The following is a 22,355-nucleotide window of genomic DNA, read 5'->3' as shown; positions in this document are numbered from 1 at the left end:
TATTGAAAATATTTGCCTACATCGATTTCGGCCGAGGCGAGTTTGTTTTGCCGCCCACCGTGTATGAATGGGGAAATGGAGGGAGAAACAGAGGTCTTTCGGACGAGCTTGAATCAAATGTGTTTTGCCGCCCATGTTTGGCGCCCACCGTGTCGGAATGGGCTCAGAGGCGGTCGTGTCACGTCTAATTGAAGTTACTAACCTACCCCTATTGAGAGCAGTGGAAATCAGGCCGATGGATTGTCCGTGTAAGGGGTAGACAGTAATTTCCATCTCCCAAACACTTGGCTTCGGGCAGCCGACGTGGGAGTGGACATTTTGCCGCTTCTTTTGAATTTTGGGACAATAAGCATCCACGTTTACCCTGGCAACTAAATTCGAATCCATTTTGTATTCCTATACGAATCTTTATAAATCATTCTATGTGTTTTTATATATCTTCAAAAGCACGACAAAGATGTATTCCACTGTCATATATGAATATGATTTACAAATGCCGATACTCGAATTCAGAAGCTAGAATCCATTTTAAGGTGAATTCGAATATTTGGAACACTTTATGTCCAACTCAAATGTCACATGCAGCATAATGTGTACTCCCATTTAGATATGTACACAAGCGATGTATCAAGATTCAAATACGAGTCAATCAACCAAGAATGTACAAAACTAACAGACATATACACACTTATAGATATGGATCAATAATATCAACTAACATACATAAGTCAGGCCGCTGTATTTTTTTTGGTAGAAGAGCATCCTTTTTCTAGCGAAGCTAGTACATCATATTGGCCCTTTCCGATGTGTGCCACTTATGGACCATCTATACTACTATTATTGCTTGAATGCACATTCAGCCCGATTGGCATATTTGTAGGTCTGGCACAACAATCAAAATGAAATGTCTCCGAGTCTTATCAATTAATACAGACTTGTGCTCAAATAAAATTACAAACCAAAAACAAAAAACAATTATTACATGATCTCTAAAACAAATGGTTTGATCGATTACATGAACAAACAACACAAAGGTTATTCAACGATGGAAAGAACATTTCACCTATGATTTACCAAGTGGGAATTTAATTTCCTTTTTTCCTTCAGGACCTTAACAATGCGGTCAGTCTCAGCTTGCTTCGTTTTGAAATCCACCAAATATTTAATGGTTGTCTTGAGTACTTCTTGTGATTGTGTTGTTTGCTTCCTCAACATGTCAACTTCATCTCTAAATGCAGAAGCAGAATCTCTTTCTACCACTAGTTTAGCCTCTAGAGCATCAGCAGTTGGCAATTCATGATGCATGATTGGGCCGGTGCCACTGCTGTGGGATGATACAACGTCCATGGGGACCTCGCTCTTTGATCTTGGGCTAACATGTTTTGCCATTGAAGTTCCGATTGGATTTCGAAAGTTGAAGTTAGCAAAACCTCTCAACTCGGAGTTATAATAGCAAACCAATTAAACAAACAAGAAATTAAAGAGTTTCAATTGGATGCTGAAAAGTAGTTATTGACATTATTGTAACCGGTTGTTGCAGCAGCAAAGCAGTTAAACAAAAAGGTTTTCCAAAAGGTACCTGTTGTGGCATTGGAGTTTCTCTTGGATCCTGGAAAGTTGAGTAGCCAGTAACATGATTAGAGAAACCGGTTGCAGCGGCAAAGCACTTAAACAAACAAGTTTTGCAAAAGAAACCTGTTGTGGCATTGGAGTTTCTTTTGGATCCAGAAAAGTTGAGTAGTCAGTAACTTGATTAGAGCAACAAGTTACAACAGCAAACCTGTTACACAAATATATTTTTGAAAATGTACCTGTTGTGCAATTGGACTTCCAATTGGAACGTGAAAACTTGAAGTTGGTAAGATGATTACAGCAGCAAGTCAACAAACCAGGTAAACAAGGAAGTTTCTGAAAACATATCTGTTGTGCCAACGGAGTTTCAGTTGGATCCTGCAAACTTGAATGTTAGCAATCAATAAATAAAGTTCTGCAAGAGCCATAAGAAACTAACATCAAACTAGTAAAACTAACCAGTTTTGGCAACGTATTTAATTACACATGAACTAGTAAAACTAACAAGTTCTTGGCAATGTATTAAAGTAACAAGTCGGTACCGTTTACCAGCAACACAGACATCCGTAAATTTCTTTGAAGTAAGCAAAATGATTCCAACACATATATAAGTTAAAAAGACCCCTCATATAAACCTGGCAGTTGTCTATCTACGAACATGCAAACATTACTAGTGCAACAAGTGATAACAACACACCATTTAAACAAACAAGGTATTAGAACGTAAATTACACATGAATTCTGCTGCACCCTAGAAGTACATATGACCAGCTATCTACGTGTTTAAGTAGCTATTTAAATTCAGGCAAACAGGTAATTGTTAACAGTAAGTATCAAACACATAGATAGGCGCAGTCTATAATAGGATAAACAAGCTATGGCATTATATAATCAGTAGCAAACTAAATTAAACCAAGCAACGTAATTGAACAATTTTGCAATAAATGGCTAACTAAAATTCCGAGAACCAGGTAACTGTACTTACGCTAGCTCTTTGTACAGGCACACGGCAACTTCTTTTTCGCTTACAAGGTTCTATGAAGGAGTCCATGACATCAATTGCTTGGATACGCAGTCCCAATACTTCTTTTTTCCCACACTGCAATAAGTCGAATGATTAATCTGGTAAGATGGTGTGTCCTTGATATATTACATGAGGACGTGTAGTCAGACTAGTTGTAGCCACACACATCACACTGGCTTTTTCTATATACTAGTTGACCCGTTGCGTCAAATGGCGCAAAGACCCGCTAAAGCCATGTTGTCGATGAAAATAATTCCATTTTGCAAGAACATATTCAATATTGGTAGTAGAAAGCACATGTGTTAAATCATGCTATATTGAAAATATGTTTATCACATTAAGAAATATAAGTTTGAAAAAAAATCAAATTTGTATAACATGTATGGACCAGTTAAGGAAACATTTTTTTAGTTGAAAATATGGTTATCAGATTGAGAAATCTGAGTTTGAAAAAAAAACATATTTGTATAAGAACATTACATGGCAAAATGACCTAGCGGTGCTAAAAATATGACTCGTTGCGCCAGACGGCACAAAATCCTATTTAAAACTAACATTGAAAATATGTGTATTTGTTACTCTCTCCGTTCACTTTTAAAATATCAACAACGCCTTATAAAAGTGAACAAAAGGAGTAGTAACTTAAGGTTTGAGCAACCAGTTAGGGCATCAATGAAAACCCCTCTAGTGAAAAACTGAGATGATTTTTTTACAAATATATACTTGAGCGTGCAAAAACTGCAATCATTAACATTTCCAAACATCATACTGAAACAGTTGTTAACATAGCTCACACTTTTGCATTTAAGATAGCATATAATAAGATAGAAATAAATGTTTGGTTCTTCCTTACGGATTCAACTGAACTTCGGTACACATATACATACACCCAACAATTTGCAGCTTCATTGGATATTCCCATCGTTGAAGAGTGCTCTCCTTGTAGCTCTTTGTCCAAACATCCTATACATTGTGCTTTGCCGGTCATAGGCGAAGAAGCATGCAATAGCATTGAATTGGAAGTTTTATGATACAAGGCTTTTCCGTGGGAATGTCCTCGTCAAGTTGTGGCTTTCACTCTCCGCTAGAGGAAAACATGGCGCAAGAAGCCAATTAGAACCAACAATTATGTGGGTGATGCAGAGCATTGGTAGCCATTATATATGTGTGTATCTTAAATCAATCGGAAATAAAGATTAAATTATCTACATTGATACTTACAGACTGCTTTTGAGAGCTAGAGTATCTACAAGAAAGCATCCAAAAGGATCTTTGGTGAAATGTGAACACCAATCATGTCAAAAATCTAAGGTAGACTAAAAAAGCCTTAAATATCTACTAATAATAATCTGCTGCAAAACGCATGGAGCAAAAATAACCAAAGGGCAGTGTGTGGTGTATCATTCTTCTTATTTTAACACAAAAAGGAAAGATAAACAAGGACAAGTTCCATTTTTCATTTCTAAAACAACTCAATCTGATCATTTGAAATTATTTACCTGGTAGACTTGAACCAAATATGGTACAAATGTTATTTTGCCTCTTCTTGTATGATAAGTAACTTTCATATTTCAGGCCTAAGTTAACATGGTACAAAATAAAGTAGTCATTTTTCATGTAGTTAGTTTTGGGCAAGATAATCCAAAATATAACTAATGCTACAGGAGAACCACATATCAAGTTATCATCAACCTAAGATCTTGACCATAAAATTGAACAAGAAATGATTTTTTTAGCATTGTACCTGCCGCAAAATTGCCACAAATCACAACGAAATATGTGTGTATTAATCTATTGTTCAGTCCTAAAACTGGATTAACTCATACAACTGAGCATAGACTTTTTTTATGGAAGTCAGCATAACACAAATTTGTTGGGAGCAATTCGTCTTGATATTCCAGAGTCTGATTGGTCAAAAAACTATTATAACAGGTGGCCCTAACTCTTAAATTACTATTGTACATGAGGTTGAGCGTGTGTACGCTTTTACATGAGATTCAGCTTATGTATGTCTACATGATGTTGGGCCTCATTTGCAACTAAAGATGTTTCTTTGGTCATTTTCTAGCACGGATTGTATTATGCTTGATGTATACAGAGTTTGCAAGGCAGATGCGGACGTCCGCATGTGCCCGCCGGGCATAGCGAGCAGTCAGAAGTGGCGGACGCGGGACGCTGCTAATTCTGTGATTACAGTTGCAGACGTTGCGGACGGATGGGGACACGCAGTAGACGCGTCCGCCGACATCCTGATTTGAATGAGCGGGAGAGCAGGTTTAGGGTAATATCATAATATCATGCCATCATATACTGAGACTGGAAGTATAATAAAACACCGGGAACTTCTTGACATCAAATCCATGACAATGTACACGACACCAACAAAGTAGCTGAGGCAAAAATAGTTTTCTTGTTCTAAACCAGAATACAATTGAGGAAACCTAGAGACAGATAATTTATGGGTCAGTGAAAGAGGCTGGGGACTAACTGAGACACCAGAATACCTACGGATATCACAAAGAGATGAGAAATGGTAAACCTGTTAACATTCTTTAGTGCTCAAACAATCCCAAAATGCAAAATGGTATTGAGAAAACTATCATGGCAGATCTTACACAATGCTAATTTATCCACTAAGATTCTGCCAGAAATAAGCATGTCTTACGGATTCAGTAGCTGTGTTGCATGGAAAACTATGGAGCATTCATGGTTGTATATAATTTTCACAAGCTGCGATTATTTTGTCACAGCTCCAGTGACAAAGCTATAAACTATCTAATGGACCAAAATGAAGCTTTTGACATTTTGCATACCATTTTTCCCTACTATAATGTGATGAAGCTCTGAAACTGTGCATACCAAGATTTTCATTGGACCATTTAGGACTTTGATGAAAGATACAAAAACTGCATTCAGCTTCTCTGTTTAAGGCTTCCTCGGTAATAAACCAATACTTCAGGATAGAATAATCTGAAAACCATAAATGAGAACAACTCAAATCAATCTTGCAACACCTCATAAAACCGTAAAAACAATAATGGTTTGTTCTTGACTAAAGTTGGATGTTGAATCCATTTTATATATAGAAAATAAACACGCCTACTCAATCTCCCTCAAATAAACCTACAGCTAGGATAGAGTTTGAACAATTGTGCAGCCAACAAAAACATGATGCCTAGAATAAACATATAGATGAAGAAATCAATGAAGGGTGGTCTCACTGTCCATGGCTAAGCAAGCCAGTTAGAGAAACATGATGTCAACGCTGAAACTCGAAGAGACTAAGCCACGACACGGTGCACGCGGTGAGTTTTACATCGGGCTTGCAGGTGTGGCTCGAGCAAAAGAAACTGAGCCATTAAGCAAAGGACACTTGTAACTGGAAAAATGTAGCAGCTCATAACCACATGGAGTAGAAACTATTTACAAGAACGAATGAGACAAATGATTTATTAGCATATTCCTCAGTTCAACAACCAATTTTACACTCAACCATAATAACAGAAGCCAAGAATGCCATAGTCACCATGGACAAAAGTAAAACACGACACATATTACTGAAATGTACTTATATAAGGAACCATATGAAAAGAACATATAGATGTGTTGCGTGTTTAACTGTTTATAGAAGGCACCTACAGAATAATTACCTCAACAGCTCAACTTTGCTTATACAAGGCACAGTCACATCACGCGTTCCCTTGAATCTCGCTAAGATCCATATGTCAATCATCTAAAAATGATGATCAAACATTTCTCTTGAAATCAGCCAAATACAGATTTATTTAGGGATGAGGAAGTTATTTGTTAAACAAAGTTAGTTCGGCCTAGTCCCATAGTTCATAAACCACAGAAAGGAACCTACAACCATTCTTTTAGTCTCTTTGTGGGCTCTTCAAAATAGAGAAGAATACAAAGTTTCTTAAAAGCATACATGTTCAGAACCAAATGTAGATGAAATAAAGCTCAACACTCAGTATGCTATGCTAATTCACCAATGTAAAACCAATTTAAAACCAAGATAGAAACAAACAGCTTGTACATACCCATATAAATTGGTTCTGAACCTGCAATGCACGGTCTCTTCTAATTGTTGTTTTAGCGATTCACATCAAAACTGCAAATGAGAAGGTGAAATTCAGAAAACTCTTACATTCGTTAATATAACTATTCGTAGGTCAACTATATTGAAAGAAAAAGGCACTTTCTTTTCATCTAAAAGGACTTTACCAACACATCAATACCACGTACGCAATCTTAACATGCCAGCCAGAGGAAGATGCAAGGTTACATGAACCAACTGGACATGCTAAAATTGTAACCCCTATTCTGGTGAACATACCTGAAACATGACATCTTCGAGTTCCTCCAGAACTGCTACTTCCCTGTTCGAGGAGCTCTCTATATCAGCCACTGACATCATCTTCATGGTGCTCACCTCAGCCTGCAATTTCAGCGGACAGAGAGGTCCAAAAAGAAGAAACAAGTGCAAGATCATAAATAGGGAAAAAGAAAAGGAAACTGAGGCGTCTTGATGCCTCGACGAAGATGCGACCTCGGCAGGTGCGAGAGGAGGGACCTGGCCAGCAGCAGCGGCAGCAGCCGAGGACGTTCGATGCCGCGCGATGCCTCAACCAGGAGGCGGCCACTCCAGCCCGGTAGATGGGAGGCATGGACGCGCGATCCTGACAGAGATGCGCATGTCTATGAAGACGATGAGACGGCGCCAACAAAGCATGGGGCAGCGGCTGCCATGCGGCACGGCGAGGCATGCCGCCTGGCGCGGCTGCTCTTCCCCTCCATCCGTCAATGAAGACCATGAGATGTCCCCGGAATCTAAGCACCAGCGGCACGCTCTTCGTTGGAGCGGCAGCATGAGAAACCGAGAGGAGGCAGGGGCGGCGGCGGCGGTGGAGATTGGAGAGAGGGAAAGGGAAACTAGAGGCGGCCAAGGGCTGGCGGAGATATTTTGCCAGTCCATCTCTCTCCAACTGCAGATGGAGGTGAGGCACGCACATCGGTCAGCCAGGCCCCACACGCACATGCAGATGAGATGCAACACCGCGCATAGGAAAAGCTTGCAGGGCGTTTACGTGCACAAGACATAGGAGTAGCAGCCGAAGAACGGGACCGGGAGCAGCGGCGGCCCACCCGTCATCGCGCTAGTACAATAGGTGTGCACAATCCAGGTGCACATGTGTCGACCCATCCCTTTGCAGCAGACGCAGGACGCATGATGCGGGATTTTTTAACGCGTGAGGAGCGCCACGCCAGAAGCGGTTGACGGAGAAAACCAGAAAACACCATATGTGGAGCCACCACAGCTGATGAGCGGGACCAGGAGAAGCATCGGCCCACCCGTCATCAAGACAGCATAAGTGTGGGCACAAAAGCCAGGTGCACATGCAACGGCTGACCCTTCCGCAGCTCCCCCGTGACGCACGACGCGGGCAAAGCGCGCACGCGGCTCGGCAGGAGAGGCTGCCCCGCGCACCAAAAAAACTGGCACCCAGCCAATCGGATCGACCCTGAGCCCGTAGGTCATACCCTGTCCACGATTCAGGGTTTTTTCACTGTTTTGACCCATGTGGCAAACTTTAGCACGATTTGACCCGCTTTTAAAATTTTTTTCGTATCTGACCCAAACCGAGACGCCAACATTCACGGCGTTCTGCTTGCACTGAGGACGCCGCGGACCCTGGCGTTTGGCACTGGCCCACCTCCCTGGTCAGCCAGTTTGACCGTCCGACGTGGCAAAGGGCTAAACGCCATGGGTCTTGGCGTTTACACCTGGAGAGCAGAAAACCGGCCCGAGCCGGCTCGGGTGCAGCCCAACCCATCCAGACGCTTGAGGCGTCTTCCTCCTCGCGGCGGCGGCTACAGAAACTCCGCTTCTCTCCTCCCCTAACCCAAATCAACCCCAAATCGCTTATTTTCTTCATCAAAAGTGTGGATCTGAGCCTCCCCATCTTCCTTGAGGTATTCTCCACCAGATCCTCCGATTATTTTGGGTTCAAAACTTGTATTTTGGCAGCATTAATTCATACTTGTTAGAACCCTAGGATTAGTATTCTTTGCACTTTTTTGAGAAAGGGGAGACCATGGCTTGGTCATGTAGGTATGTTGTATACTTTAGAAGAGTTGGCATGTGTTTATATGGTAGGATTGGGAAGAGAAGGCATTTGTGATAGGGTTGGGCATTTTAATTTTAGTTGCTATGTATATGGATTTAGATAGATGATTGCTTGGAATATAATTCTAACATATTTGTGTATTTTGTATGCTTGATTCTTATAGAGATATGGTCATATAATTAGGATGTTATATTGAGACTTTGTTATGTTGTGTTGCCATTGAAATTTTGTCATATATAGATAATTGGTCTTGTTATCTTGACATTGAGATATGTTGCCCCGTGCATTCAGATTTTGTCATATATAGATAAACAGGTTTTGTTATGTTGCCATTGAGATATGCATTTATGTTGATATTGTTATGCCAAAAATATGATATGTAGGATGTTATATAGTGTTATGTATGTTTCATTTGTTCATGCTTGATTTGTAGGATGGCGGGGGAACGGTGGTACGACGGTCTTCATAAAGGGTACGACAAAGACCATCGTGCGCGGGACATTGAGAATAACGGGGTAAGACTCAATCTATTTGAATTCTTGGTTATTACTTGTCAGTTTTGCTAGGCACTAACCATAATGCAATGCTATTTTGCAGGAACTAACACCTATGCGCATGAGGGGTCATAGTGCCCACGACTGGTCGTGCGACGAGCGGTATGAGCCATACTTCGAGAGATTGGGCCTTCTCCCGTTCGTGCTTCAGTTCAAGCGACACGCTCCGTCTATCAACCATGGGGCGATGACCGCACTTATTGACCATTGGAGGCCAGAGACACACTCGTTCCACTTGTCATGTGGAGAGATGACCGTGACCTTGGAGGACATGGCGATGATCAGTGGCCTTCCCATCAATGGAGAAGCTTTGACCGGCACCACCGCAAGTGCTAATTGGCGAGATCGTGTTGGCCAATTGACAGGTGTTTTCCCGAGCCTCCTGAAGAAGGCGAGCGTGACAGTGAGAAAGTGTTGCATCATTGGCTCCGAGGGGAGAGAGGAGTAGTATGCCCTCCGGACGCCAATGAGGTTGTTGTGCAGCAGCACGCCCGAGCATATCTGTGGTATCTGTTAACGAGGGTAGTGTTTCCAGATTCTACCGGTAATAAAGCCCAGTGGATATTCTTGGACCTACTAAGTGACTGGGACCGTAAGTATAGTTGGGGTTCAGGAGCACTAGCATACTTATATCGTCAGGTAATTAGTAACCAAATTGTCAATTTGTTTGCATTTGCAATTTCGCGGACCTCTTATCAACAATTTCTGAATTTGTAGCTCGACGAGGCTTGTCGTAGGAAGAAGGGCACATCTGGTATGGGTGGCTTTGTTTGGTGCCTTCAGGTTTGGATGTGGGAGCGGATGCCCGTTGGACGCCCCGAGAAAAACAAGACACCTCTTGAAGGATGGGTCGCACATGACGGGAGGTATGGAGAAGATCCTTGGCGGTTTCCGACCGTCGCCTACTGTTGGGAGATGGCGAATGTGTACACAGGCAGCTCAGTTGCGCGATACAAATGCTACATCAACGAGCTGGATATGTTGACTCATAAGCAGGTAATGATAACTTACGTAAGAGCACATCAATTGTGATGGAACCGTGTACTTAACCAGTATCATCTTGTGTTGTAGGTCGATTGGGAACCATATGATGCCGATTATGCTTTCCGGCTGAACGAGATGTGCACATGTGACAGGAATATTTGCGGGCGAGATGCCCACTGATATGCTTCTATGTTGTCGAGTGGCACTACCCAGACCGTGTCGCAAGACAATTTGGGAGAAGGCAAGGGACACCAAGGGATGAGAGTTTCGAGACAAGCCAATTTCTGCATCGGTGAGATAGTTGTAGCTTTGGATATATAGTAGAGCATTATGAAATACATTTCTTGCTAATGCTTTCATCTTGTACATAATTTGCAGAATTAGTCGAAAGAATAACCCGGAAACTTCGACTTGGGCCATCAAGCACTCCGAGTGGATAAGTCTGTGGAATCAAAGAGTGGCCCTAGTGGAGAAGGAAAGAAGACAACATAGTGATTCAGTATATGAAGAGCATCTGAAGTGGCTTGCGAGACGTTACCGGTTGAAGCTAAAGCCCGGTTGGAACCGTTCGGAATTGGAAGAGTTGGATCGTGAGAGCGGGTATATGGACTTCAATGTACAAACGAGAGACAACGAAGGGACACAACTTGACTATGCACAACTACACGACCGAGTGGTATGCTCCACACAATTAGAACCTACTTCGAGTGCATTTAAATGTACTTCAAAGATAATTTTCGTGATCTTCATTTTGCAGGGCATGGAGTTATTGCATTGTGTTAATGAGGCTGGTGTAGCACTTGGTGAAGATGAGGGAAGTGGATCATCTGAGAAATCTCTTAGGAAAACAATGAAGGTATATGTTACCTCTATTCAAAAACCTCCATCTTTGCACACTTTTGACTTACTCTAGTATTGCATCTTTGTTATGTTGCAGAGTTTCGTGAGTCGATTCCACAAGATGGCAGCTATGCTCTCTTGCCATGGAAGTAAAGCTGTCCTCACGGCTGGAGCTTCTACTAGCCGGGACAATAGACGTCGTCATCGTCTTGTCTTGCAACAGGAACAACAAGAGGAGCAACTGCAAGAAGAGCCAGAGCAAGAGGAGGCGCAGCAAGATGAAGAGGAGTACGATCAAGACGAAGAGGAGGTGCTTGGGATGTCCCAAATGGATGATGCGCCTGAGCCATCACAGCCCACACAACGCACGCCGCGCAGCAAAAGAGGAAGGAAGAAGTGAATTAGTTAATACTAGATTCTCGCGAACTTTGTTATGTTTGATTCGTGAACTTTGTTATGTTTGATTCGTGAACTTTAGAAGTGGCGTGAACTTTTCTACCTGGACTTGTGTTTAATTTGCACTTATGGAGTGCACTTCCATGTCTTCCCATACTTGACTTTGTATCCAAACATTTTTTTCACCGTCGTCATGAGGAGCTTCACCTTCACGGTTGGATCACTTGATACTTCTTTCATTAATTTAAACCCGAGAAACTCAGACGTGAGTTGACGATGTGTTTTAGGCTTCTTTTTTGACGGTGGCCCGCACGAGTGAGTACACACACAACTTGTTAACAGCCATTGCCCGGTTTTAATTCTTCTTCCATGGACCGCCCATGGGCATCCTTCTTTGTCACAATGGATGGAGTAACGCACTTTTTGGTCCGAGTGCCCAACAAGATATGGTCTATGGTTTCTAATAGCATAGTCACTTAGCCATACTTTAAAGGCCTGCAAACTCACAAACTTCAACCCTTTCTTCAAGTAAGCATTCTCGTCTTCACCCTTGACCCTTGGTTCGCCCGGTTCCGGGCAAGCTCTTGGTTCTATCGCCTTACTCATGCCACCATCCACTACCGCCTTGTGGGCCAGCCTGAGATCACGAAACAATGGAGTTCTTATTTCCAAACCGGTCACCTCTATGTGTATACGGTTCTCTCTCTCCGTGAATCCATCCACGTCCAGTTCTTCCTCCGGACCTTCATCATCCGAGTCATAGGCATATGTACGACCATAAGGGATCTCACGGTCCATGTCCTGCTGCCTGACAAACGCTTCCAAGTCACCGATGTCATTGCCATGAATCTCATCCTCTTGCTCATCATCATCACTACATCCATCCTCTAGTGCAAGACGAGCCCTTTCAAGCTTCCTAACTCTCTCCTCCTCTTGAGCCATCTTCTTGTTTTTGCATGCCATGTCCGCCTCACGCTTCAGTCGTTCCTTTTTCTCCTTCTCATTTGCATGAGTCTCATCCTCATGCATGTCAACATCATCATCATCACCATGACCACATTGGACATCACCATCACCATCAACATATTGTTCATTAACTTTTTTAAGAGCATGCCCAACAACTTCATTTTCTTGGCTAGGTGACGGTTGGCTAGAAGTATTGGGGGCATAGACCTCGGCACTGTCCACAACACGAGCCACACTTCTACACGGGGAGGACACTTGGCGGTTCAAGTCAATATCAAGCTGCGAACCTTGCCCCTTCGTAGCAAACAATTCAAGTGACATGTCTTCCGACGCCGCAACTTTACCCTTGTATATCCCCCAATGCAACTCGGAGATGATAGGCATATTCTTCAGTCGAGATTTTGTTCCCACCCCGACATCATACCTTCCTATTAATTCAAATTTATCATTGGGGTCCATCCAATTCAACTTATCTCTTACTTTAATAACAACCTCATCATAACTAGGACTTGTGTCGAATACCACCACTTCCTCGTTGTCGCTTGCAATTTTGGTCACAAATGACGCTTTGTCCAAATAATGAACATTAACAAGTCTATCATCCATCTAAAAAGGACAACAAACAAGATGAAATGGCAATTATAATGCATAGTTGCAAAAACTATGCAACTCTAATGAAGCAATGGCAGCTATATATCCTAATGAGTTGTGTATCCAAAACAAATTAAAACTTATGTACTAAATAAATCATGTACACATAACCTAACCATAACCATCATATTTATCAAATCCATCATTTGTACCCACAAAATTCATATCCCATTACTACTACCACAACTACATATTAATTAAAAGCCATCCAATACCAAAGGATTTGAATAAATCTAGAAACTAAGGTGCCACCTAGGGTTACATAATGCCACTAAAATACCAAGAAATTACCAACAAAATTTAGGGAGCCGGGGGAGATTACCTCAAACAACAAGGGAGAGAAAGATCCACGGAGGAAAAATCAAATTTGGAGTGGGATTTGAGTGAGCCTTGAGGTGGGAGAGAGAGGGGGGAGCTCTCCTTTGTTCTTCTTTTTCGGGATGGAAGATTGGGAGAGTGTGTGGAGAGGCCCCACACACTTTTCCCGTGACCACTTATCTCTCAGGGGGGTAGACGCCAAGGTTCACGGCGTCTAGGGTCGGTGTCGACACTTGCCACGCCGGACGGTCAATCTGGCTGACCAGGGAGGTGGGCCAGTGCCAAACGCCAGGGTCCGCGGCGTCTTCAGTGCAATCAGAACGCCATGGATGTTGGCGTCTCGGTTTGGGTCAGATACGAAAAAAGTTTCAAAAGCGGGTCAAATCGTGCTAAAGTTTGCCACATGGGTCAAAACAGTGAAAAAACCCACGATTCACCACGCGGTCAAAACGAGACAGACCAATTTCGAGCGAGCATCCAATGGCCAGCAGCGAAAGAAGAACCTCGTTGACCATGATCGAATGGCCATCGAAGGACGCGATCGGGGGAGCATTCTCAGAGCGAGTTGGCTAGCCTCTGTATTGTTTTAAATTTCACGCGATTACATTTGACATATTGAGATCTAAGCAATCTACAATAGGATGAAAAGACTGGCATCCTTCACATTATTGGCGAACCCAGTTCATAAAAACAAGCAATTCAAACATTCTGTGGGTAAATCAAAAACGCCACCGGAATATTTTTCACTACCCCAATCATACACGCAAAAGGGGCGACGCCACCATAGGGGCTGGTATGGGCGGTCGCCTCGGGTGGCTGGAAAGTGTGCACCTAGTTTGAGTCATCCAGGTTGGCCCAGGCTAGTTTTGTTCGTCCCAACGCACGAGCAGGCAATGTAAAAAATAAAGAAAAACGTTTTGATTTGGATGAGCCAATAACGTAAGTGCAAGGCAGGCCCTATAGCAGGCTCGTGGCCCAAACGAGCGCCTCCCATATCAATCGATAGCAGGAAAATCCCAATTCGTTCGCTCCAGCCTCCAGTCTGGTTCGCTCCTAACCTAGCCGATGCTGGACAGACCGACACAGCACTTCCTCGCGCCCTCGTTGGAGGGCGGTCGCCGGGCTTTAGGCGAATGGAAGGACAAGAAGATGAAGATCCAACCCTGGGTGTAACCTGCGTGGGAGGCAGCGGCGGCAGCACGGGCATGGCATCGAGCTTGCGCAAACGGACAGTCGCAGCTTGCAAGAGCAGCATGCGCAACGAGCAGGTACATCACATCCCTGATTATATCTAATTCAACTATTAAATTTTTGGCCAATAGTTAAACCTGATGGTGTTGTAAAACTGCTTGTATGTAGGGAATCTATGAGAAAATGAAACCAATTTCTGCTTATTTTATAACTCCCCCAATCAATACTGAGCTGACTAAATCTGATGTATCTAATCAAATTTCCTGTGCAAACATACAAGCTCATGTTGTTCTTGAGCCTGAAGTGTCTAGTGAACAGACTGGTAATGAAGGATTTGATGCAAACATTTTACATGCTCCCGGTGATGAACATATAGTGTCTAACGAGGGATCTAATGCAAGCATTTTGCAAGCTCCCATTGAAGGATTTAGTGTCTAATGATGATCTACTATGTTGAGACATAGGGATTTGCAGGCATTGATGAGAAGCAAATCATAGTACATTTTCAAGGCTTGAGGAAACATCGAGGCCATCTACCAGAAAGTCCCCGTATCATGACAACGTAGCATAAATACTTTTCTAATATGTTGTTTGAAACTATTGGCATACTTGTGCAGGATAGATATATTGATATGCAATTTGCGCACTGGTTATAGGTGCAATTACACTTCGATATTTTCAGCCAGAGAACGAATAATTCAAGCAGGTACAGACCATGTTAGTAGTCCTTGTACACCATGTTGCATTTTATGTTTTTTGGTCCTTACATAATTTAGTGTTTTATAATCTGAACTACTTTGGATCATTAGCTGGTTTTCAAAGTGCATGTAGCTTCACATTTCTCAAGTTTTGTTGATTTCCGGAGTGCAAGTGCCTTTGTATTTTTTAAGTTGAATGTTCGCCCCTGGTAACTTGAATTCGTGGATTCGCCACCGCACACAAATCATACACGTAGGCCAGTACGAATTAATGAAATGCAAGGACTTACGCTAGCTTGTTGTACAGGCTCACTACAGCTCTACTTGCGCTTGGGATGTTCCATGTACAAGTCCATGTTACCACTTGCTTGGATGTGCAGGCCTTGTGCTCCTTGCATCCCCGTCTGCATTTTTGACACGACAAATGGTTGATCAAATAAGAGGAATCGACCTTGCAGTTGTACCGGAGGACAGATACTTACAAGGTTATATGGGTGTGCGGGATGTGTACTAGATCCAGTAGCGCCGTCATGCTTCGCTAAAAAATGGGTTTGCTTGTTTCAGATGATATCTCCAGAAGAAATCAGAGTTAAAGTTAGAGTTGCATACGCGTGTAAGCTAAGAGAGCAGCGAAAGGATATCTAAACATCGTCAGAACAGTGCACAAGGGAGTGATGTGTGGATACCTAGTTCGGGCCGGCGTTTGGGCATGCTCGCCTAGCTAGAGTGCGGGTCACTTCAGAGCCGTTGAGGGTGATGTGCTGGCATTTGCTGGCCGCGCACGGATGCAGATCTTGAGTGGCAGTGGAGCGCTACGATGCGGTGGACGAGACCGTTGGTGAAGCCCTAACGGCCACGGGGGGTGGAGGTGCGACGATGTGCTCGGTGAAGTAGCCCCGGTGAGGTGGGAGACGGCGTCGGTGAAGCGCACCTGATGCGGTGGAAGTTGGTGTCTGTGAGGCACGTCGGTTGCAGCGGCCAACGTTGTTGGTGGACCACCCGGTGCGGTGGACGAGGGCGTAGATGAGGTAGCTTCGGTGCGATTGTGAAGCGCTACCGTCATCTTCGTCGTTGTCGTCCGGCACAGAGGTGGGGAAAGAGATGAGACGAGGGGCGATTCGAAGTTTGCTTGGGTTGGCAAAGAATTAGGGATTTGAGCAATCTGGGCGTGGAAGGGGACCGTGGAGAAGGGAGATTTTGCTTGGGGCCGCTAGATATTTCAATCCTAAACATGGAAGCGCGGACTTATTTTGTCGTCATTTGGGGGGAGGGGGACGGAGGGGGTGGGTGGCTGGGTGCTAAGCGTCCGTATGACACACATGACCACCATGACACGATCCTGGTCTGCTTGGTGTGCCTACATTTGAGAATGCAAACGAATCTTCTTTCATTTGCAAACGAATCTGTATGTATTACCATGCCCGTGTTTTCCTTGCAAATAATTTAGTCATTTGAAACGAGATACTATAAATTAATTAATGAGGAGTTATTTTAAAAAATCGAAACAGTATCCACGGTATCCACGCTAACGTGGATTAGAGTGTGTGTCACATAATTAGTTATTTGAATTAGAGTGTGTGTCACATAGCGATCTCCAATTCTAACGTGGATTTCGCATTTCATGGTATCCACGCTACTTTTTTTAATACAAATTCATACGTATATGTTGAACACCATGGTAGTGAGAAAACTTTGGATGGATTCAAACATATGACCTAATATCTACTCTTATAAAAAAAGGAGTTGGTGATGATGGTGTGCCTACCATCCTGCAATATAGACCGTCCGATTTATATCTGACGGATAGAAAGCAAACTATGACAATTTTGCAAAAATATATCCGCACCCCTCTCCACATTTGCAGATAAGGACTTCCATCGTTCATCTTCGACTCCCATGAGATAAAGCTCGTATAAATGCAGCTTGATGTTCCATGCAACGCATTGGCCTCTTGCTAGTAAATAGCACAACAATCGAGTCAATGTCAACTTCTCCAAACCTAGTATGGCACGAATTCGAAATAATTACCCATATGCATGGTCCTCAGTTCAAATCTTACAATGTACACCGAATTGAAACATCGATATTAAGTCTCGTGCTACCTACATTCAAAGGTTGTTTTTAGCCCCCCCCCCCCGGCACACATGCTACATACTTCCTGTATCGGTCAATCTTCCTCTCCTAACCGTATTAGGAAGCTATCGGTTTCCAACACACGTTCATTCTTTCTCTCCATGTTTCGATCTCTAACTCTCTCAACTACACAACTCCCTTTTTACACTCTGTTACCAAATGTATTTACCTCACACAACTGCCATTGCACCCCATGCCGATCTCTCTCTCTCTCTCCCTCCCTCCCTCCCACCCCTCTCGCTAGATACATGCATTGCCTATCTAGCCCCCCAACCTCTCGTGTGCATGCACGCATGTTGTCTATCTAGGTCACTCCCACGAGACTGTCTCACTCTTTCTTCCGCACGACGGGCCACACTCACTCAATCTCGCTCTCTTTATCTGAGTCTCGATTAACCTCGTTTTCTTTCACACACAAATGATATATCTCCCTGTTCGGGCCTCGATTGACACACTTTATACTCTCTCACACAGATTGTCTATCTAGGTCAGTCCATCCAAGACGCTCCCGCTCTTTCGACCTCATGGCGGGCCATGCTCGCTCAATCTCTCTCTCTCTCTCTCTCTGTATGTCTCGATTGACCTCGCTCTTTGTCGGACACAAACGATATATCCCCATGTTTGAGCCCAATTTGACATATTCATATTGTATACTCTCTCACTCATATTGTCTATCTAGGTCACTCTCTCCAACCCATCTCACTCTTTCGATCGCACAACGACCCACACTCGCTCAATCTCTCTCCCTTTATATATGTAATTGATTGACCTTGCTTCCTCCCACGCACAAAATATATCTACATGTATGTGACTGGATCATCTCTCAAGCTCTATCTTACAGCCCTCACTCTTCCCAAAAGCTCAATCGGACAATATCTCTCCAGAGCATATATATCTTTTCAATGAATGTCGGACCACACTCACTTTGTCTCTCTATCTATATGTCTCTCGACTGACCTCGCTTTCTCATGCCGTATCTTCCACACATTGAAGCTACTTCTCCATCCCTCGCAAAGCCGGAGCTATTTACATTGCGAGGGGGACTCCAACCTTGGATTAATTTGTGGAGGCATTTATTCCGGTGGGTTTAGATTATATTTTCGTAGCATTGGGCCCACAACTACTCCAAACACCATTGCAACCCCCGCACCTCCCCCAATTGATTTCCCTCTAGCTCGATCATTGCTCTCTCGCACGTCCTTTCTTGCCTTCAACGTCGTACCATGGTATTATTGCAAAAAACTCTGTTGTTCTCTTTAATTATTACAAATAAGCTACAAAACTACACACCGATAGTCCACCTAGAACGGAACAAATTTCGACGCACAAATTAAAGTGCTACAAACTACACACCGAGGGGCCCACCAGTCATGAAACAAATTTGGACCCATATACAAATTAAAAAATAAAGGACGAGGATCGAACATGCGACCATGGACTTCAAGCCGCACGTCAATAGGCAACATACGTAGAACATCAATGTTTGTTGTACCCCCCCCCTTTCTTCATATATTTTTTTATTACCACAACCTATTTAATGGATAACATGTACTATTATTTTAAGTACATTAGTGGGACCGGCTAGTTAGCACGTACTATTCGCCTTCACTTACTGGTGGGTTCCATGTGTGCTCTCTCTCTCCTCCCCTTTTGCGTTTAGACGCATGGGCAAACCCAAAGAACTCGCGGGCGATGTTGTCGTTGACTATATCTGTACGCGTTCACAAGTTATAGCACCAGTTTCACGTACTAGTAGTACTAGTCAATGTGTACGTGCAATGCACGTTAATTTGGAAGTATATTAAGTGCATGCGGATATTAAGTAGGATATTATTTGCGTGTTATTATGTGATTAGCACTATTTTTTGCATGAAATTACCTGCACGCTAAACGTGTTGAGCGTTCGACATTGAAGCAGTCTAGGTCCTTGGATGAGAAGGAACATGTGGCTTGATGACATTTTATATCTAATTTGATACGGCTCTAGCAGAACATTCAATCGATCAAACCTTAGATTACATTCAGTCTGACTCCGACTTTACATTCATACGATGATCGATCTAAAATAAACGGAAATGATAAACGTTCGGATTTTAAGCATGGCAATCCAAATGTTTTTCATAGCAAATTTAGATTACGCGGCGGCGGCGGGGGCATCTTGCGGTGGGAAGCGGCTCCCCTGTTGTGCTCTGTGTGTCGTAGGGCCATGCTACGTCTTGAGCTTGTGTTGGTTTTCCTTGAAGAGGAAAGGGTGATGCAGCAATAGTAGCATAAGTATTTCCCTCTGTTTTTGAGAACCAAGGTATCAATCCAGTAGGAGGCTCCTCAAAAGTCCCACACACCTACACAAACAAACAAGAATTCGCAACCAATGCAATAAAGGGGTTGTCAATCCCTTTACGACCACTTGCGAAAGTGAGATCTGATAGAGATAATATGATAAGATAAATATATTTTTGGTATTTTTATGATATATATTGGAAAAGTAAGGATGCAAATAAAAGTAGATTGAAAGCTTATATGATAAAAGATAGATCCGGGGGCTATAGGTTTCACTAGTGGCTTCTCTCAAGATAGCATAAGTATTACGGTGGGTGAACAAATTACTGTCGAGCAATTGATAGAAAAGCGAATAATTATGAGATTATCTAGGCATGATCATGTATATAGGCATTACGTCCATGACAAGTAGACCGACTCCTGCCTGCATCTACTACTATTACTCCACACATCGACCGCTATCCAGCATGCATCTAGAGTATTAAGTTCATAAAGAACAGAGTAACGCATTAAGAAAGATGACATGATGTATAGGGATAAACTCATGCAATATCATATAAACCCCATCTTTTTATCCTTGATGGCAACAATACAATACGTGCCTTGCTGCCCCTGCTGTCACTGGGAAAGGACACCGCAAGATTGAACCCAAAGCTAAGCACTTCTCCCATTGCAAGAAAGATCAATCTAGTAGGCCAAACCAAACTGATAATTCGAAAAGACTTGCAAAGATAACTTAATCACACATAAAATAATTCAGAGGAGATACAAATATTTCTCATAGACAAACTTGATCATAAACCCACAATTCATCGGATCTCGACAAACACACCGCAAGAAGAGTTACATTGAATAGATCTCTAAGAAGATCAAGGAGAACTTCGTATTGAGATTCAAAGAGAGAGTAGAAGCCATCTAGCTAATAACTATGGACCCGAAGGTCTGTGGTAAATTACTCATAACTCATAGGAGAAGCCTTGGAGATGATGTAGAGGCCCTCCGTGGTCGATTCCCCCTCCGGTGGAGCGCAAACGAAGGCTCCAAGATGGGATCTCACGGATACATAAGGTTATGGCGGTGGAATATTTTTTCGTGGTGCTCCTTGATGGTTTTGGGGTACATGGGTATATATAGGAGGATGAAGTAGGTCGGTGGACGCTCGAGGGGCCCACGAGGGTGGGGCGCGCCCACCTGTAGGGGCGCGCTGGGCACCCTCGTGGCCGCCTCCTCTGTTGCTTGACGTCCACTCCAAGTCCCCTGGATCACGTTTATTCCAAAAAGATCTCTCCCGAAGGTTTCATTCCGTTTGGACTCCGTTTGATATTCCTTTTCTTCGAAACACTGAAATAGGCAAAAAAACAGCAATTTGGGTTGGGCCTCCGGTTAGTAGGTTAGTCCTAAAAATGATATAAAAGTATAAAGTAAAGCTCATAAACATCCAAAACAGGTAATATAATAGCATGGAACAATCAAAAATTATAGATACATTGGAGACGTATCAAGCATCCCCAAGCTTAATTCCTGCTCGTCCACGAGTAGGTAAATGATAAAAATAGAATTTTTGATGTGGAATGCTACCTAGCATAATTCTCAATGTAATTTTCTTTATTGTGGCATGAATGTTCAGATCCAAATGATTCAAAATAGAAGTTCCTATTGACACAAGAAATAGTAATACTTCAAGCATACTAATCAAGCAATCATGTCTTCTCAAAATAGCATGGCTAAATAAAGTTATCCCTGCAAAATCATATAGTCTGGATGTTGCTCTATCTTCATCACACAAAGTATTTAATCATGCACAAACCCAATGACAAGCCAAGAAATTGTTTCATACTTTAATAATCTCAAACTTTTTAAACTTTCATGCAATACATGAGCGTGAGCCATGGACATAGCACTATATGTGGAATAGAATGGTGGTTGTGGAGAAGACAAAAAGGAGGAAGATAGTCTCACATTACCTAGGCGTATCAACGGGCTATGGAGATGCCCATTAATAGATATCAATGTGAGTGAGTAGGGATTGCCATGCAACGGATGCACTTGAGCTATAAATGTATGAAAGCTCAACAAAAGAAACTAAGTGGGTGTGCATCCAACTCGCTTGCTCTCGAAGACCTAGGGCATTTTGAGGAAGCCCATCATTGGAATATACAAGCCAAGTTCTATAATGAAAAATTCCCACTAGTATATGAAAGTGAAAACATAGGAGACTCTCTATCATGAAGATCATGGTGCTACTTTGAAGCACAAGTGTGGTAAAAAGGATAGTAGCATTGTACCTTCTCTCTTTTTCTCTCAGTTTTTATTTGGCCTTTCTCTTCTTCTTCTTTTATTTGGCCTTCCCCTTTTTTTATTTGGTGGGCTCTTTGGCCTCTGTTTTTTTAAAGTCTGAAGTCTCATCCCGACTTGTGGGGGAATCATAGTCTCCATCATCCTTTCCTCACTAGGACAATGCTCTAATAATGAAGATCATCACACTTTTATTTACTTACAACTCAAGATTACAACTCAATACTTAGAACAAGATATGACTCTATATGAATGCCTCCGGTGGTGTACCGGGATATGCAATGAATCAAGAGTGACATGTATGAAAAATATGATGGTG

The 22,355-nt window shown here is 42.8% G+C and overlaps 1 protein-coding gene and 1 long non-coding RNA gene across 12 annotated transcripts; one reads left to right on the top strand and one right to left on the bottom strand.

Moving 5' to 3' along the window:
* Positions 1-981: 981 nt before the first annotated feature.
* LOC123163166 (uncharacterized) lies at positions 982-7,863 on the bottom strand. Of its 11 annotated transcripts, XR_006481753.1 has the most exons (8): positions 7,176-7,642; positions 6,939-7,040; positions 6,643-6,713; positions 6,247-6,329; positions 2,558-5,975; positions 1,812-1,950; positions 1,696-1,715; positions 982-1,609 (listed from the first exon to the last, which is right to left on the bottom strand). It is a non-coding gene; the product is annotated as an uncharacterized lncRNA (long non-coding RNA). The 11 variants fall into 11 exon arrangements; XR_006481748.1 differs by having other exon boundaries at positions 2,558-5,566; positions 6,939-7,643; XR_006481750.1 differs by having other exon boundaries at positions 2,558-6,329.
* Positions 7,864-9,356: 1,493 nt separating this feature from the next.
* LOC123163165 (uncharacterized) lies at positions 9,357-11,673 on the top strand. The gene is made up of 6 exons (XM_044580921.1): positions 9,357-9,923; positions 10,002-10,280; positions 10,356-10,560; positions 10,647-10,944; positions 11,026-11,124; positions 11,206-11,673. Exons 4-6 carry the CDS (start codon positions 10,873-10,875, stop codon positions 11,506-11,508), a joined length of 474 nt encoding a protein of 157 aa, XP_044436856.1. The 5' UTR covers positions 9,357-9,923; positions 10,002-10,280; positions 10,356-10,560; positions 10,647-10,872; the 3' UTR covers positions 11,509-11,673.
* Positions 11,674-22,355: the final 10,682 nt, after the last annotated feature.

This window comes from Triticum aestivum, chromosome 7B (assembly GCF_018294505.1).
Source record: "Triticum aestivum cultivar Chinese Spring chromosome 7B, IWGSC CS RefSeq v2.1, whole genome shotgun sequence".
Classification (NCBI taxonomy): Eukaryota; Viridiplantae; Streptophyta; class Magnoliopsida; order Poales; family Poaceae; genus Triticum; species Triticum aestivum.
The sequence above is the reverse complement of the archived record's forward strand: the minus strand, read 5'-3'. Positions and strand labels throughout refer to the sequence as shown.

What these genes read in the sequence shown, in the direction of transcription:
- LOC123163165 (XM_044580921.1), top strand. Translation starts at nt 10,873, where the DNA reads ATGGACTTCAATGTACAAACGAGAGACAACGAAGGGACACAACTTGAC. An exon ending in CACAACTACACGACCGAGTG is followed by an intron (nt 10,945 to 11,025) that starts GTATGCTCCACA and finishes TTCATTTTGCAG; the next exon opens with GGCATGGAGTTATTGCATTG. An exon ending in CTCTTAGGAAAACAATGAAG is followed by an intron (nt 11,125 to 11,205) that starts GTATATGTTACC and finishes GTTATGTTGCAG; the next exon opens with AGTTTCGTGAGTCGATTCCA.